At 38.3% G+C, this 18,978-nt stretch overlaps 1 protein-coding gene across 2 annotated transcripts in view; it reads left to right on the top strand.

Moving 5' to 3' along the window:
* The window catches only part of GFPT1 (glutamine--fructose-6-phosphate transaminase 1), a 63,124-nt gene extending 50,714 nt beyond the window's left edge, over positions 1 to 12,410 (top strand). For both annotated transcript variants that reach the window (XM_070429384.1, XM_070429385.1), the window contains 5 exons: positions 3,118 to 3,232; positions 3,804 to 3,931; positions 4,744 to 4,911; positions 5,912 to 6,073; positions 7,482 to 12,410. In XM_070429384.1, coding sequence (XP_070285485.1) covers positions 3,118 to 3,232; positions 3,804 to 3,931; positions 4,744 to 4,911; positions 5,912 to 6,073; positions 7,482 to 7,526 — 618 coding nt within the window. In that variant the 3' untranslated portion in view covers positions 7,527 to 12,410. The remainder of the gene's footprint in view (positions 1 to 3,117; positions 3,233 to 3,803; positions 3,932 to 4,743; positions 4,912 to 5,911; positions 6,074 to 7,481) is intronic.
* The last annotated feature ends 6,568 nt before the right edge of the window (positions 12,411 to 18,978 follow it).

Genomic DNA, 18,978 nt, shown 5'->3' with positions numbered 1-18,978 from the left:
GAGGAAGTAAGGAATTTCATTGAACTATTGGGAAGGTAAGGAGCATTGGTAGACTGATTTTGTTATATTGGAAGCTCAATATCCACATTCTGACAGGAAAATATTCACTAATGAAGTGATTCCTTATCCAGAGAAGAGTAACAGAAAGTCAGCATATAATCCACATACAAAAAAACACTTAACATAAATTTTCTAAAGTTAAAGTTATGGATAACATTAGAGCTGACCACACCACAGTAATCCTAGTGATTTAATAATAAATGTGTCAGTAAAAACCTCAAATACCTGAAATATTAAAACATTCCTCTAAATAACTGTTGAGTTAAAATGATATCAGAACTACTATTTTAAAAGGCTTAGAAGAAATAATGATAATGAACATTGTGAGTAAAAGTTTAGAGAGTGTGGCCAAATTTATAATTAGAGGTAAATTCATAGCATTAAATGCTTATCTTTAAAAAATGAATTAAGTATTTAACTAAAGAAGTTAGAAAAAGGAAACTCAATAAAGCAATGGAGTTAAATAATAGAGAAAAGTGAATGAAGGAACTGCAAAATGGAAAGCTTCAGGACCTTCACCTTAGAGGGCCCTTGCTGTTCTTCTGGAATCTTCCTAGGATTTTATCTGTATTACTGGGAAGTAAAAAAGGTGGCCTTAGACTAGAATCTTTTCCAACATGATGTTTCACTGTGAGTACAATGAGTTAGGATTGGCTCTCTGTGAAACATATTTGCTATCCCAGTTCTAGGAGTTCTATCCAGTTTAATAGGAAAAAATAAATAAAACAATGGGAAAGGAGAAATAAAATTCTCCTTAGTTGCAATTGATATGATTGACTGCCTGTGTAGAGCTCAAGAATATCAAGTAAAATATTTCTCAGTGCTTTATATAAGACATATACAAAAATACTTTCTTTATAAACTTTTTAAAGTAGAGACTACTTAAAAATGATATAAATGTGTGTGTTTGGAGGGGGATTCTATTTTCAATGGCTATAAAAAACACTTTAAATAATTTTACCAAGAAATGTGTAAGGTGCTCCATAAATGTTTGTTGAATATAGATGGTAACTGTATAACTTTATAGACTTTTAAATTCCTAACACAAATTGATGGAATACCATATTTCTGGATGGGAAGATTATTTTGTAAAAAATGACAGATCTGTGAGACGGAATCAATAGTCCTGCAACATAACTCCAGTACATTAAATGAATATCTCAAACTAGTAGAGAAAGGGTGGGGTGAAATTGAAATGAAGGGAAAATTGGTTATTTATAAAAATAGAAAAACATAAGTTAACACTTTGTACTAAAATTAATTTCAGGTGGTTTAAAAATGAAGTGAAAAAGTAAAATAAAATGGGCTCTGGCTAGTTTGGCTCAGTAGATAGACTGCCTGAGGACTGAAGGGTCCCAGGTTTGATTCCAGTCAGGTGTACATGCCCGGATCCCCAGTAGGGGGCATGCAGGAGGCAGTCAATCAGTGATTCTCATCATTGATATTTCTATCTCTCCCTCTCCCTTTCTTTCTGAAATCAATACAAATATACTTTAAAAAAGCCAAATAAATGAAATGTTAAAAGTAAAAAAAAAAAAAAAAGCCAAATAATATGGGACAATGATAACAATAGAATTAAGAAAATATAATAATACATAACTGATGTTAGGATGGAAGGGCTTTAAATTTAAAAGTACTACATAAGAGTTTAAAAAAAAATGAAACTTCTGTGTCAGTAAACACCATTATAAAAGGTTAAACCAAACTGCGAAAAATTATTTGATACATAACAGTAAAGACCTTACAGCCAACTTTCTTAAAAGAATATATTTTTATTGATTTCAGAGAGGAAGGGAGAGGGAGAGAGGAATAGAAACATCAGTGACAAGAGAGAATCGCTGATTGGCTGCCTCCTTCTGGGGATCGAGCTCGCAACCTGGGCATGTGCCCTTGACCATAATTGAACCCAGGACCCTTCAGTCCACAGGCTGACGCTCTATCCATTGAGCCAAACTGGCTAGGGCACGACCCACTTAAAAGGAAAAAAAAGGCCAAAGTTGAAAATAAGTGAAGAACAATGAAGTTAATCCTTAAAAGAAGAAACATAAATGGCTAACAAGCATGAATAAAAATCTTAATTTTTTTTAGATTCAAGATGTATATGGTAAAAGAGTAGAAAGAGTCCATTGTCTATCAGTCAATGGTAAAAATTTGTTAAAAGGATAATTCTCAATATTGTAAAGAATGTGAAAAAACAGTCATATCTTACATTTATATACAGCTAATGGGAATAAAAATAGTCCCAGCAGCATGACTGCAAGTTTTAAAATATTCACAAGTCTGTAGTTAAGAAAAAAATGTTTTTGAATTAAAGTCTTAGTTCAAGCTTTCATCAATAAAAAGTTTGTTTTTAGCCTATATGTCAGACATTATGTTGATTGATTTATACTTGTCTCCTTCATTCTCATGATTATCTTCTAAGTATTGTGCACTTTTAACAGATGGGCCATCTGAGGCCTAAAGAGATGGAAAAAGTTCCTTAAGATAATTACACACTAGTAAGTAAGAAAGAAAGCATTCTGTCTTGGGAAAGTATTTATTATGTCAAAAATAAAAGCAAGTTATAAAATTATACCTACTAAGAATTAATTTTCTAAACAATAAAAAGGAAAAACATAGTAGAGATTAGAAGGCAGTATTCACAAAAGTTATTAATAGCATGTTATTAATGTAATTATTCCTATGGATCAAATGGCAGTTCCATTTTTAATTTTTTGAGGAAACTCCACACTGTTTTCCATAGTGGTTGTACGAGTCTGCATTCCCACCAACAGTGTACTAGGATTCCTTTTTCTCCACATCCTTGCCAGCAACCAATCGATGTTTCTCTTTCACATCCATGTTTTTCTCCCTCCCCCTTCCCTTTTGTTCTTCTTCCCTCCCCCTCTTTCTTACTCCTTCTCTCCATAAAATCAGTAGCATGTCCTTGAGTGAAGGTTTAAAAAAAAAGAAAATGGACAATATATGCTTATAAAACCAGTGGGAATGTGTTTGCATATTTTTTAAATGAAAAACTCTAAGTTCTTAAAATACAACTGCTTTTTTGTGGTATTTTAGGCTTACACCAGCCAGTTTGTATCCCTTGTGATGTTTGCGCTTATGATGTGTGATGACAGGATTTCCATGCAAGAGAGACGCAAAGAGATCATGCTTGGACTGAAGCGGCTGCCTGGTACGAAGATGCTCTTGTACTACACTTCTGTTGTCCAAGGGAGCCAGTCATGGGTGTCATTTTCTTCTTGTACTTGAAGCTGTGGCTTCTAGCTGTTTAGTCAATAAATCTTTCTACTTTTGCACCTTTGTATTTAAAAATTCCTCTCTGATATCACAAGGGAATAGAAACACTGGTCTTTTGTCAGTTGCTACCAGTATTTTATTGGTTTTATATTGGTTCGGTTAATTATCCTTTTTCATAGATGTTGCTAATGTTGCTTCTTTTTTTAATTTTTATTTTATTTTATTGTTTAAGGTATTACAAATAGTAGTACATATGTCTCCTTTTTTTCCCCCCATTGACCTCCCCCGGGCCTCCCCTACCCCCTGGCACTTGCCTTCACCACCCCCTCGCCCCCCCAGTGTCTTGCATCTGTTGGTTGTGCTTATATGCGTGCATACAAGTCCCTCGGTTGATCTCTTACCCCCCAACCCTCCCCTACCTTCTCGCTGTAGTTTGACAGTCTGTTCAATGCTTCTTAGCCTCTGTCTATTTTTGTTCAACAGTTTATAATGTTACTTCTTAACAGATTTGATTAAGGAAGTACTGAGTATGGATGATGAAATTCAGAAACTGGCAACAGAACTTTATCATCAGAAGTCGGTCTTGATAATGGGGCGTGGCTATCATTATGCTACTTGTCTTGAAGGGGCACTAGTAAGTCTTCTCACTTACAATTTCAGTCTGTTCACTTATGGACCTGGTACATAGTCATACTTTTAGTTTGAATGAAATAGGTGAAACTTTTACAAGTGCTTTTGTTTTTATGCATTCTGGTTTGTTTGCCCTGAGGAGGTGTAACAATTTATACTTAATGAAAAAGTGAAAATAAAGAAGAGTACATTTTAGCATGATAGCTTGGGTTTAGCAAGTAGCTTTGGTTAATTAATTGTCCAGATATGACTGAAATAAAGATTAAGTTCTCTAAGTGTGGGATTTAATTCAGGCCAAACATTAACCAAGTAGAACAGTTACATGAGTATGTTTATGAGAATCTAAAATGTTGAAAAAGCCCTGGTTAGAATGTCAGCCCACACACCTAAGGGTCTTGGGTTCGATTCTTTGACAAGGGAACGTACTGGGTTGGGGATTTGCTTCCCACCCCTGGTTGAGGCATGTGTGGGAGGCAATCAGTCGATGTGTGTCTCTCTCACATCGATGTTTCTCTCTCTCTTCCCCCACCCCCTTCCACTCTCTGAAAAGCAATGGAAAAAATATACTCAGGTGAGGATTAACAAAAAAACTTAAATTAAATCTTGAAAAAGTCCTTGTAGGTCTTAAAACTTCTAGTCACTGTAGATATTATAGAAATAATGATCTGTTAGCCTGTTGGCTATATTTATAGATCGGTGGTCCTTTAATACTTTTGGATAAATAGCGACTTCAGATATCTAATATTTGTGTAATACTTAATTAAGAATGGGTTTTTGAAAAAGAGACTGAAGACTAATCTAGTTCTTTTCTATTAGAAAATCAAAGAAATCACTTACATGCACTCTGAAGGCATCCTCGCTGGTGAATTGAAGCATGGTCCTCTGGCTTTGGTGGATAAGTTAATGCCTGTCATCATGATCATTATGAGAGATCATACTTATGCCAAGTGTCAGAATGCTCTTCAGCAGGTGGTTGCTAGGCAGGTAAGTCAGGGGCTGCTGTGAGGACACCTTGGGGAATCTAAGAATTGGGCCATTAAAGCTTAATTGAATTTTATGACATTTAAAGTGATAGACCAGGGCCCAATTGATAGCTTACAAAACATGTTGAGGTTTACATGTGAGGAATTAGATTCTCAGAGTTTTGGCAGGACCCAGCTCATAGGTCTCACAATAGGCAGAATTAAGACCAAAACCAAAGTCTGGCTCTCCAAATCCTGTCCTCTTTAATTAGCTTACGCTGCTCCCTTTTAGTTTAATACGTATTCTTACATGTGTATTTCAGGAGGAACTAGATTTTATATTAAAACTACTGGTGATGTGCTTAACTGAATTTTCCTCTGATCATTTGGCTTTATTTATAAAGATACTTTTATAATATGTAATATATAATATATAATCAAAAGATACTAATCTCTACTCACAGTGTAGTTGTTAGGAACTTGGGTTTTGAAGGCAGGCTGACCTGGATTCAAGTACAGATGGTCTCTGGCTTATGGTGGTTTGACTTAGGATTTTTGGACTTTACAATGGTATGGAAGTAATATGCATAATAAATTACGTGAGATATTCAATACATTGTTATAAGATAGCCTTTGTGTGAGATGATTTTTCTCAACTGTAGGTTAATATGTGTTCTGAGCATGTTAAAGGTAGGCTAGGTTGATCTAGGATGTTTGGTAGGTTAGGTGTATTAAATACATTTTTGGCTTATATTTTCAACTTATGATGGGTTTATAAGTAGAGGAGCATCTGTATTGAGCTTGGTGTTTCTTAGTTGTGTGAGCTTAAATAAATTACTAACTCCCACAAAGCTTTAATTTCCTTGACTATGAGATCAATCTGACTCATATAGGATTGTGAGTTTAAATAAGTCTGTGTTAGTGAGGCCACATGTGAATTATTGAATGTAAAATTTGCACATTCACTTGCCACAGCTCTTTCTTTGTTTACTTGTAATTGTGTATGTGGCTTTCTTTCCCAGGGACGCCCAGTGGTGATTTGTGATAAGGAAGATACCGAGACCATTAACAACACTAAAAGAACAATCAAGGTTCCCCACTCAGTGGACTGCTTGCAAGGCATTCTCAGTGTGATCCCCTTACAGTTGCTGGCTTTCCACCTTGCTGTGCTGAGAGGCTATGATGTAAGTGATGGAGCACTGAAGAAATCTGGGGCTGGCTTTTACCTGAGTACATTCTAATGGTTTTCCTTCTAAATATTTAGCAATAGCATTTGACAAATCCATTATACACACACACACACACACACACACACAAAATATATATACTAGAGGCCCAGTGCACAAAAATTTATGCACTGAGCGGGGGGTTCCCCTCAACCTGGCCTGCCCCCTCTCACAGTCCGGGAGTCCTCAGGGGATGTCCTACTCCCTCTCCCCGCTGGGGGGGAGGCAACTGGGCCGATCGGGGGAAGGCGCCACCCCCATCACCCTGCTGCTGCTGTCACTGCCAGCTGCTGCGGCTCACAGCTGCCTGAGCCCCAGCCTTCACAGCCACTGAGCCGCTCCAGCTTTGTGGGAGGACATCTGGAAGACGTCTAGTCTAATTAGCATATTACCCTTTTATTAGTATAGATATAACATCTATATATATAAAAGGCTAAGTGACCAGCTGACCTACTGGCCGGCCGGTAGCTATTACACAAACTCACCACCAGGGGGCAGATGCTCAATGCAGGTGCTGTTGAGCGACAGCAACTTTGCAGAGTGCCCTCTCACACTCTGGGACCCCTTGGGGGATATCGGACTGCCAGTCTTGGCCCGATCCCCGCAGGCCAGGCCGAGAAGCCCCACCTGCCAGAGGGACCCCGCTCACTCCGCAGATGCCCTTTGAGCCCCGGTGCTGCCCCAGGTGCGCCAGCCAGGGAGGGACTGCAGGAGGTTGGCTCCAGGGTGTGTCCAGCCCATCTCACCCAGTCCTGCTCCTGCCAGCCACCTTCTAATTAATTTCCTTTCAATGTGCATGAATCCGTGCACCGGGCCTCTACTATATATATAATATCTATCTATCACCTGTTACATTTACTTGGCCCTATTTATAGGTTACATCATAACATTTCTTACCATAGAACTTAAAAGGAATCTTGGAGATTATAGCCACCATCAGAGATTACCCTCTTAGAGAATCTCTGCCTGTTTTTATTCTGTTTCCTAATTCTTTGCTTAGGACTATCTCACAGGTTTCAGGACTTTTACAATTCTTTGTCCCCCAGTCATTGTGACAACCAAAACATCCTGCCCTTACACTTTTGCTGTCCCCTCGGAGGCCTGCCACCTCTGGAGGCCATCACTGGACTCTTCCTGTGCAGAACTGGCTTCTTTAGGATTCTTTTTCCTAACTGATTTCAAGACTTTTAAAGAGACATTATGTGACTATATTTTCTAATCTGATTCTTTGTAGTCTATAGTAAAGATGGTTAATGAATACGTTCTCTGTTTTTACAAAAATAACTTGCTTATAGAACACAACCACCCCCCCAATCTGTATAATCTCTTTAATCTTGTCCCCCACCCCCCCTTTTTTTTTTGGCAGGTTGATTTCCCCCGGAATCTTGCCAAATCTGTAACAGTAGAATGAGGAGCATCTGAAACTCTGGGCGATTAAGCAACACAAGACACCTTTTGTATTTAAAATCTTGATTTAAAATATCACTCCTTTAAGCCTTTTTTTTTTTTTTTTTAGTAAATCCTTATTTATATATCAGTTATAATTCCACTAAATTTGTGCTTTTTGTGAAATTACCTCATATTTTTCCAGTAATTTGTAGGGAAGTTTGAAAAATGGAATCATTATCAGAAACAGTTAGCTTTCATTTTCTTTTTTTTAATCATCACCTGAGGATCTTTTATCCATTGATTTTTAGAGAGAGAGTGGGAGGGAGGGAGGGAGAGAAGGAGGGAGAAGGAGAGAGGATGGAAGAGAGAGAGAAAAAAAACATCAATGTGAGACAGACACACATCGATGGGTTGTTTCCCATACATGTCCCGACCAGGGTGGGGATCAAACCTGTAACCCAGGTACGTGCCCTTAACCGGGAGTCAAACCTCTGACCCTTTGGTCCTTGGGCTGACATTCTAATCACTGAGCCAAACTGGCCAGGGCTAGCTTTCATTTTCTTTAAAAGATGCTGGGTGTTGGATTTCTGGACTCTGCTTCAATCTGAGAGGATTGTGTATTTTAAAAGTAATTGGCATTTGTTTTACCATGCTTTTATTCATTCAGACCAATGAAAGAGTAGTGCATTTATTAGAAGATCTAAAGCCAGTGGCAATGTATTTGGACATTTGATTACGGTTTTGCTAAGTTATATATAAAGACAAGATGCTGTGATTTAATTTGAAATTTGTTAGTGTACTTAAAAACAAAAAACTTTTCTTGGTGGGATTTCTACCTAAGTTAAGTTAATCTTAGTCTCTCAGATTTATTGTTTGTTATCTGTAGGCCAGGGTAGTTTAGGAAGCTAAATAGTATCGTAGTGCATTGGTTTTCTCCAGCCCTTAACAGAAAATATTTGTATAATTTCATAGCACAAACTAAATTTGAGCTGCTTTGGACAGCTAACAATATAATTTTAAATTTGAAGATGGAATATATATTTATTGGATTTCCGACTCTGTTTTTTCATCTCTTAAAAATGGTTTTTATTTTCTTGTATCTGTAGTTTTTTAATCACAGCTGAATGACATATTTTATCTTGTTCTTTGAAGTCACCACACAGAGTTGTCATCAGATGTCTCAAATTAAATCAGTATTGATATATTCAGAATTCGCTTCAACTTTGTCCCAAAGAATTTCCTGCAATTAATTTAAAGTCCCTTCACTACCTTCTGTAAAACTAGTACCTTCCTGCGAGTCTGGAAGCTCTTTGCAATAGTTTGGAAAATTTGCAAGTCTATTGACTAATCATTTGACTCTATATGGTGGGCTATGCTTAGAAAAAACTATGTGCTTTACACTGAAATTAATGAAGGATTGCGTCAAATTCAGTACAAGCAAACCTTGGGAATATGGCGGGTTTGGTTCCTGACCACCGTAATAAAGCCAGGATTGCAGTAGGCGAGTCGTAATCCTTTTGCTGGTTGAGGGTCTGGCCTTCAGTTTGTAAAAAACATAACATCTGTGAGCACAATAAAGTGAAGCACAAAAAAGAGGTGCCTGTATTATTGCCTGGGGATTGTTCTCTCTGCACTTTTTGTGTTCTGCCCCTTCAGTTCATTTAGGAATGAAGAAGATGTAAATACATTGGTGTTGAGGTGAGTTTAGCTGCTTAGTGCCAGAAATGGAACTTAACAATTTAGATTAAAATATTTAGAGTAGACTATGAGTTTGATCCTGAAAAAGTTGTAATTTCTTCACGGAGCTTTTTTGGCCACATCTTGGGGATTTTATAGCAAAGGGTATTTATGTTTTGGTTAAGTCCTCTTTCAAAAGTTTTCACTTTAAAATTGTGAAGGTAAGATATTTAGCAAATTATGTAAGCCCAGTCTATTCCTTTCTCTGTTTTTGAACTTCTTGATGAGATGAAGATTTTCTGACAGCAGTTGCTGCAAGAGAAGCATAGAATTCTGCTTGTGTATCACAGAAAGGGCATGTGCCCTGCCTGGGAATCGAACCTGGGACCTCTTGGTAATGCTCAGCCACTGAGCAACACCAGCCAGGCCATAAGCCCTTTTCAGGCCTGGAGTTGTGTAGCATTTAACACAGGGCCCAGGAAATGATAGTTACTTCAGAGTCAGCTTTTTGATCTTTCTTTAATCACTTATGCCATAGGAATAAATGAGAAGAGAGAAATAATATTAACTGATTTTAGTTTGTTATAACTATGTCAACAGCCTGTTATGGGCAAGTCACTATGCTAGGAACTGAAAGGTGCATCTTAAAAGCAAAGCCCATTTGTCTCCAGGTAGGCTCATCACAAGTGAAGACTGGGGTCATTGAAAGGGTAAGAGAGTACCCTTAATGTTAAGTGCTATAAGTGGATTTCACTTAAATCATGATCCAAGTTTTGGGGTATATCATGCTCAGAAGAGGTGAAGTGCATTTTGTAGAGTAAGCTGTTACCACAGGCTATATGTAGATCCTTGTATCTGCGGTTCACTAAGGAACAGCACTCATTAAATGCAAAGGTGAAAACAAGCATCAGTACTACTAAAAGGGAACTGACACAGGGTAATGTGCAGAAGGGGCTGTTGGGCAAGGGAGCTAATACAGATTTTCTTTCTTTAGTTTTTTAGAAAATTGCTTCTGAGATGGTATTGTCTTATCCTTTTGAACACATACAGGTCCCTTGGCCTGAGTTAATTATGCAGATGGAAGGAAAGGAGCCTTTTTCTTGGTTCCTTGGTGATGTTCCTTTGATTCTTCTGTTAACTCTTCAAGGGAGGAAAACCAGCTGAAAGTTTGCTTTAACAAACATTTTAAGAAATCCTTTGGGGTTAGTTTTTTCTCTTATTTTTTAAATTAGAATATGCTATAACAATAAAAGGGAAACACTAATGTTAATTATGGTATGATACAATCTAAGTGATTTTTCTGAAAAAGTACAATGTCATTGAAAAGTGTTTATTTCAAAAGAATTCATAGTTCCCATTGAATTTGTGAAGGCCAAAGAAATTGAAGGAAATGGTCAGTAAAGAAAGATATTGTAGTCTTATATCCACACATTTTGTAGATTTTTCTATACCAGGATATTAGATAGACTGTTTTACCCATAGAAGCATATTTCAGGGTGGGGGTGGCCGGGGGGAGGTCAATGGGGAAAAAGGAGACATATGTAATACTATATGTAAAACTTTAAACAATAAAAAAGCGTATTTCAGACTGCTTAGTTTTTAGTGTTAGAATGGAATTTGGAAGTTATAACCCTTAAATAATTTTTCTCCCACAATATTTAAATATTGTTAATATATCAGTATTTCCTTGGCTTTATTAATTTAACCACATCTTCAGATCTGTGACATGGTAACCAATAGGACTGATAATAATTAGATTTGAGCCAATAATATCCAGGCTTAAAATAAAATTCTAAATAGCAAGATGGTAAAGTTATAACATATTAATTTGTAGGTCTATAATAGGCTGATATAAGTGTTAGGGAATATACCATAAATAATGGCTAGTGAAAACATTTTAGGAAATTCTTGAATTACCTTTCTTACCATACTAGTTTTCAGAATGAATATAGAAATGATCCTGTTAGCTTTTTAAATGTTATGTGATTGAAATTTTTTTGTTTAAATAAAACTTTTTGTATTTGTTTATATTGCTCATGAGCTGGAAATTTTAGAATCATCCTTGCTGGTTTAGTTTCTGTTCTTTAAAATGAATGTTTAGTTAACTGAGCCAATTGGTCATTTCTTCCTCATGCCTTGTAAGTCCAGTCATTCTAATCCTGAACTGTGAATAAATTACTAAAACTTTCTGAGAATTGCATTTTGAAGTAATTTGCTAATATTTGAAATGCATACATGTTTGTAATTGTGTCAAAGATGGTATTGTACTAAGAATGTAGCCAATGTTTACTTGAATTGTTAGTAAACATTTCTGATGTTAAAAGTTTATTCATTATTGTTGCTTTTAGAAAGAAGACATGATTGCATTTAATATTATCAAAAGTGACATGTCTCCGCTCCAACTTCACAGGTGTTTTAGAAAGGCTCTACTCTTCTGATGTCGTACTGCATGCATGTACTTTCTCAAGTCTTAAAAATTTTTTTTGTAATAATGTGTTGTTTCTAGCAAATTGCCAGGGTACACAGTGATCAGTAACTTTAAGTTAATTGGTAGTTGCAAACGAAGGATATTTAAAATGGGTGAGTAGCAAGACAGCATGCCCAGTTGACTCTTGAACAACACGGGTTTGGGCTGAATTGCAGATTTTTTTCAATAGACTATAAATGTATTTTCTCTTCCTTATGATTATCTTCATAACATTTTCTTTTCTCTAGATTACTTTATTATAAGATAGTATGTAATACATAAAACATACAAAGTTTGTGTTAATCAACTTTATGTTACCAGTAAAACTTCTGGTCAACAGTAATTATTGCGTTTTTTGGGAATCAGAAGTTACATGTGGCTTTTTGACTGGGGTGGAGGGAATTAGCACTCCTTCCCCCCATGTTGTTCAAGGGTCAATTGTATTCCAAATTTAAAGTTTCTGTAGATCTGGCAATTTGTTAATCATAGAACAAAGATTCCTTTTATAGGATCCTATTATAAACAGCAAGCCATAATCTCTGTCTTTAGTGCTCACAGCACTTGCTGTGTTTTGCAGAATACCGGTATACCAGGGTGGTTTGAATGAATAGATGTGCTGTTTTGCCTGCCCAGAGAATTGAGCCCAGTCTCTTGTCTCTTTCACTCTGTGTTGCTCTGTAGCAAAACGTAGAGTTGCCACCCAGCAGGGATCATTTTTTCCACAGGACACATTTTTGACATAAAATTCAGCTTTACTTCTAAGTGAGTAATTGTCTTTAAATCCTCCTCAGTTGGCTGTCAGTAAACTGCGTGCTTATTAAAGGCCAAGAAACAATTTCCCTGAGTTAAGAGGCTACTTTTCATTGGAGTGGCATTTAGGGAAAAACAAATTCTTTCACTTTTTTGGATGAGGGAACGAAGTTCTTATTGAGTTTCATTAATCCAAAGGTAAATAGTTATCCCTCACTTAACAAGCATCCCGGAGCTATAAACTAATCTTATAGTAATATCAGAGGAGATGCCAGGTGATAGGTCATTTAACTAGACTCATTCCCTGGAAATATATATGTAACGAGATAAATTCATTTTTATCTTTTTGCTTAGCATGTATACAAGAGATTATTTTAAGATTGAAAAAACATTTGTGAACTTCATATTAACATGATTCATTGACTCAAGTTCCAGGGGTCACTAATTTTCTCATAGAGGATGCTGTTACGTAGCCATATTTTTCTTTTTATGTTTCAAGAGGTTTTTAAATGTGTAGGTGTGTAATTGAAAACTGGAATCAAGAATGGAGCTTATAAACAGTGGAGAAATGCTCTATGGATAGGATTATAGTTATTTTCTTTCCATTCATTTATCAGTCTGCCTGTCCATATGTTTATATAAAATTAAAAAGACTTTACACCTGTTAGGATGAAAGCAATTGCATGTTTTCATGTGTTTTTTCTGCAATATAACGAATGATTTAGAAGCATCCAACAATTCAAACTCCAGCACCACCAAATAAGGTATATCATGGAACTCACAGACATTGCACATCCTGGGGATCTTTAGGGGTTAATTTTTGTCTCTGTCACTCAGGTTTGTATGTTTTGAAATGGAGATAAATATGCTGAGGGCTTAAAATGAAAATTGCCAGAATTTTCCAAAATGTATAAGTAAATACTCATTCAGAATTCTAGATTTGTTATAGCTAAAGGGCCAATGACCCCTTGTTTCTTTTTTAAAACAATTTTTAAAAATAAATTTTATTGATTTTTTACAGAGAGGAAGGGAGAGGGATAGTTAGAAACATCGATGAGTGAGAAACATCGATCAGCTGCCTCCAGCACGCCCCCTTCTGGGAATGTGCCTGCAGCCAAGGTACATGCCCTTGACCGGAATCAAACCTGGGACCCTTGAGTCCGAAGGCCGACACTCTATCCACTGAGCCAAACCAGTTAGGGTGATCCCTTGTTTCTTAACTAATACATTCTCTGTCTATTTTGTTAATCCTCACTCGAGGATATGTTTTCCATTGTTTTTTAGAGTGGAAGGGAGGGAGGGAGAGAAATATCAATGTGAGAGATACATATCTATTGGTTGCCTCTGGTGGGTGCCCTGATCTGGGACTGGGGATTGAGCCTGCAACTGAGGTCCGGGCCCTTGACCAGAATCAAACCCAAGGCTCATCAGTCAGAGGGCCGACGCTCTAACCACTGAGAAAAACCAGCTAAGGCTTAACTAATACATTCTTAATTTGTGAAATCCAAAGTCTTATGTCAATTAATTTTAGATTGTATACAACATCCAGACTGCAAAGGTCTAGATGTATCTGAATCACTACAGATTGATTCTGTCAATGGCCCTTCTCATTAGGAAAAACCAGTGTGGCATCAGTCATGGAGGTTTCACTATGGCAAGTTCAATGTGAGATGCACTCATTAGGAAGCTTTGTCTCCCCCCCATACCCCCATTGGGGCAGGCAAAATTGCATTAAATCGGTGTCTTTCTGTTAGATTTGAATGTCTAGCTAGTTTGATTCATGGGGCTTGTGGGTTTGTTTTTTTTTAACCCCTCTTTGTATTTAGAGGTGTTTTGAAATGTTAAGCATATTTGCTTTGAATTTTATCTCTTTTTTAAAAAAATATATATTTTATTGATTTTTTTTTTTTTTTTTTTTTTTACGAAGAGGAAGGGAGAGGGATAGAGAGAAACATCGATGAGAGAGAAACATCGATCAGCTGCCTCCTGCACATTCCCCACTGGGGATGTGCCCGAAACCAAGTTACATGCCCTTGACCTGAACCGAACCTGTGACCCTTGAGTGCACAGGCTGATGCTCTATCCACTGAGCCAAACCGGTTAGGGCTTGAATTTTCTCTCTTAATTTTATATTTATCCTTGGAATAAAATGTAAACGGATTGTTGAATTTACTTTTACTGCTGCTATGTAGAAACCTAGGAACTTCAGAAATCTTTGTAGGATTTCTATCTTATGTTCTTGATTATAAACTTGGACCCATGTGTAGTTACTAAAGTTTAAAGCATTTCCTTGTTTGAAAGAAAATTAATTTTGAAACTTCTTCATATATGTAGTCTTTTTTTTTTATGCTTTAAGTGAAGTGGAAAAATACTCTGGCCTCTGAATGCAGAATAGACTTTACTGACATATTAGAAACTTAGGTGCTTTGAGTTGTTTTCTCAGCAGAGTCGATTTGTATGAGTTTGTTTGTAAATTCCTGGTTCTTCCTGTGACGTACACAGGAATGAAGGACCACAACTGGAATTGCCTGGAACAGAGAGAAGCTAGCTGACTTACGGAAACGTTGGTCTCATCAACTCGATCTTCCCAAAGTGTGATCTTCTTAAGTTGATGGTTCTCAAATTTTGTTGTTGTTGTTGTTTTTGGCTCAGTATGCTAAAACTAAGTATGGGCAGCACTGGGCATGTTGACAATCACCCTGTCAGAAGGTAAGGCTGATTTTTTAAATGTTATTATTTTTTAAATTAAAGGATCTGTCATGATTTGGCTTGTGCCCAAATAGGATGCTTCAAAACTTGGATCAATGTTTAAATGGATAAGCCTGTCACACAGTTGATTAGCCAACTCTTGCTTTTCCACTCTCACCTTGTGCAGTTCAGGTACACAGATCATACTCTGCTTAAACAACATACATACTTCTCAGCGCCTAAGCACAATGACTTTGCCATAGTAGCAGCTTAATAAAATACTTGCCGACCTAAGTTATATTCTAAATAGCTTTTTTTTTTCCTTATTTTTTTCTTTGTTTCCTTTACTTGCTGGCATTTTGGTGGAAAAGGATTTAATATGGGAAATTGGGCTGACACAGCTACTAGAAGGCTGGGGAAATGCAGGCCCGAGGAGCCAATTAAAAAGTGCAGATTCTCAGGTCAATGGCAGAGGCTGTGATTCAGTGGGTGGAGTTGGAGCCCAGTAATTTGCATTTTTAGTAACGATGGCCTGGATATGGATGGTGGAGGCCCACACTTTGAGAAACATCTTTGGATATCGTAGCTTCATGGGGTTCATTGTACAACCTCATGCAAGAATGTGTGTGAGCCCTGGCTCTGTCTCCCTGATGGGGAGAACGTTCATTACAATTTTCAGTAATCATTTATCTCTATATTTATGGGTTGACCAACTGAAGTCTGTTGTTTGGACCATTGTATGGGAGGTGACACCCTGTGCTCCTATAGACCCAAATCTGAGTAAAATAAAAGCAGAAGTACCTTGTATAGTATGGTATTGTGACTTAACAATAACAAATATGTATTTGGCTTTGTCCAGTTTCTGGCACAGAGCTCCTCCATCCCTTGGAATTGTCTAAGTGATGAGCACCATAAAGGTGGTTTTTATATTAATGAGACAACTTTTGGAAAGTCCATAGGTCACTGAAGAATGGGTAAATTAGAAATGGTGAATGAGAAGTAGGTAAATGAGACAGAGGTATTATTTATTCTCTATTAAATTAAGAACTTAAAAAAATAAAACTTTAGTAAGCCAAGTTTTTTAAAAAGAGAGAAAAAATTAAGTTTGAGCAAACTTAACTGGATATATTGCAACAGCACCCAATCTCTGCAGGTCTGATTTCCCTGGTCTCTCAAGGAGAACATTTTAGGTAAAGGCCATACTTGATGCTCAGCCATAAATCTCATGCTTTATACATTTGGAAATAATAAAGTTCTTGACTCCAGTTAATTTTACTTCTTTTTTAAAATAAATATTAGTAATGCTCCTGTCCTTTTGAAAATTGGAATGTGGAATACAATGTGGCAAATGTTAAGAAGTGGGAAAAGCTGTAGGAAAATAATCTGATGTCAGTTGACTTTTCTCTTGGAGAAGAGCAGTCCTTTCCCCAGGGCCTGGCCCAGATCACCTGCCACAGGCAAGAGTGTGGCTGTCCCTGCTGGATTTTTATATCACAGGGACTTAACATTTTTTTAAAAATATATTTTTATTGATTTCAGAGAGGAAGGGAGGGGGAGAGATAGAAACATCAATGATGAGAGAGAATCATTGATTGGCTGCCTCCTGTATGCCCGTTACTGGGGATCAAGCCTGCAACCCGGGCATGTGCCCTTGACCAGATCGAACCCAGGACACTTCAGTCCACAGGCCTACGCTTTACCCACTGAGCCAAACTGTCTAGGGCTCCCAGGGACTTTTTTTAAAGAATGTTTTTTAAATTATTTTTTTATTTCAGGGAGGAAGGGATAGAGAGAAACATCAATGATGAATCATTGATTGGCTGCCTCCTACATAACCCACACGTGATCAAGCCCATAACCCAGACATGTGCCTTGACCAGGATCGAATGGTGACCTCCTGGTTTATAGGTTGATGCTCAACCACTGAGCCATGCCGTCCGGGCCCGCTGCGTTCTTTTATTTATTTTTTGGTGAATCCTCACTTGATATTTTTCTATTGATTTTTAGAGAGAGTGGAAGGGAGGGAGAGATACAGAGAGAAACATTTATGTGAGACACATCGATTGGTTGTATCCTGCATGAGCCCCAATGAGGGCCAGGGATGGAGCCTGCAACCTAGGTATGTGCCCTTGACCGGAATCGAACACAGGACCCTTCAGTCCATGGGCCTGAGCCAAACCAGCTAGGGCTGAATTCTTTAATGGCCTCCCTTGCTGATGGATCAGGTGTTCCTCTTTAGGTGTTAGTGGGACCGGACATGTTTGTCTGTGTCTGAGTGGGTGGGCTGGGACTCCCCACAAGCCTCCTTGGATGAGGCTGAGCAGCCTCTTGCTGATTAGGCAGGATGGCTGACCATCCCTCCTGGAGGGGATGGTAATCCTGAGAAGAGTCTGGTGCCACCACTTAGGCCAGCTCCTGGATGGGTGGCTGTTTTCTTTGGATAGCAAGGGAATCTTTCACTAAAAATGTCAGTAAGATAAGACGGGGCACAGCAGCCTGTTTTGGGATGTGTTTATTGAGTGAGACACACAGGGAGGTGAAGGGTTCTCAGTTCCACCACCCCACAAAGTGCCCTGACCCCCCTCAGGGTTTTGGGGGGACCCTGTGGACACTACTGCAGAGATGGGATTTATTCAGAGGCACATCTAAGGACACCCCCTACACTACTCAGGAGCACTTCCTAGGAGGCTGGAGGCCTCTGTGAACAGGTGGGAGAACCCAGATGAACTACGGGTTACTGCTGGTCATTTAATGTGATTTCATTGGTCCTGCGGGCTTGTGGGGCCCAAGGAAACTTGGGTTACATAAGGAAGGGAAAGCATACTGTAGTTGGCAAACAACATGCATCTTTGTGTGTGAGTGTGTGTGTGAGAAATGAGCTTTCATTTAGAACCTTTGGCAGTGGCTTCAACTGGTTCCCCGGCACTTTGTAAATGATATTTTCTGAGCCTGGAAACCAAGCGGGCAGATCATGGAATTTTGGCTGGAGATCTTTTAAAAAAATTTTTAGGCTAGCAGTGAAAAAAGAGGCGAGTATTTGGCTGGGAGGCCTTTCTGGACTGCACAGCAAACCAAGCAGGGTTGCCATGGCTGTGCTTCTACTGTTTATGTAAACAAAGGTTTTTCCTGACAAACATACTTCATATTTAATAATCCTCAATCCACAAGGGCCTCTTCTCTTTGTGTGTAGCTAGTTCATGCCAGTTAGACTTGGGTAGAACTTTATTATGGTGTGTGGTTGTATTTAGGCACCCAATACACTTCAGAATTAAATGTTAAGTGCTGATATTTTGAAGTGCCAGGGTAAGGGGTGTTTAGTGATGGGAAGAGAGATTAACCTGCAGTATAAAAATGTAAAATGGGCTTTTCCCAGATCTGAAGTCTATTGGACTAGCCTGCACTGAGCATCCAGAAGTAGACTGACATTTTAATTCAGTTCACATGCCTGACTTAACTGTACTCCACCCCCCAACTTTTCTGTCTCTCTTAAGAGCCCTCACAATCGACCACACCTCTTACGGCCATCGCCTGAGATGTCGCCCTCCTCTTGGCCTGTATCCAATCGTGTGAAGTCTTAACAAGCTCCTGTATTGTGAGAGGACTCAGGTGGTTATGAGTAACAAAAAACCCTTATTGGATCCTGTAACGGGAAAAGCAGGGGCAGATCTAGCCGCAGAAATTGCTGGATCCAGCTTTCATGCCCAGGTTTTGGCACATGAGGGAACTGAATGAAAGAGTGCTTCCAGGCATCCTTTCCCTGGGAATATGGGGTGATCAGAGATCCCCACGAGCTTGGGGAAAGCTCTTTGCAGCGTTCTCTCTCCCGGATATCTGGACACAGCTCTACACCTGCTCAGAGGCTCAGAGCAGCCCGTGGGGTCTCTTCACTTGC

This window comes from Myotis yumanensis, unplaced genomic scaffold (genome assembly GCF_028538775.1).
Source record: "Myotis yumanensis isolate MYYU_CA2020_CCGP unplaced genomic scaffold, mMyoYum1.0.hap1 SCAF_11, whole genome shotgun sequence".
Classification (NCBI taxonomy): domain Eukaryota; kingdom Metazoa; phylum Chordata; class Mammalia; order Chiroptera; family Vespertilionidae; genus Myotis; species Myotis yumanensis.
Note: the sequence above shows the minus strand (reverse complement) of the source record. Positions and strands in the feature narration are given on the sequence as shown.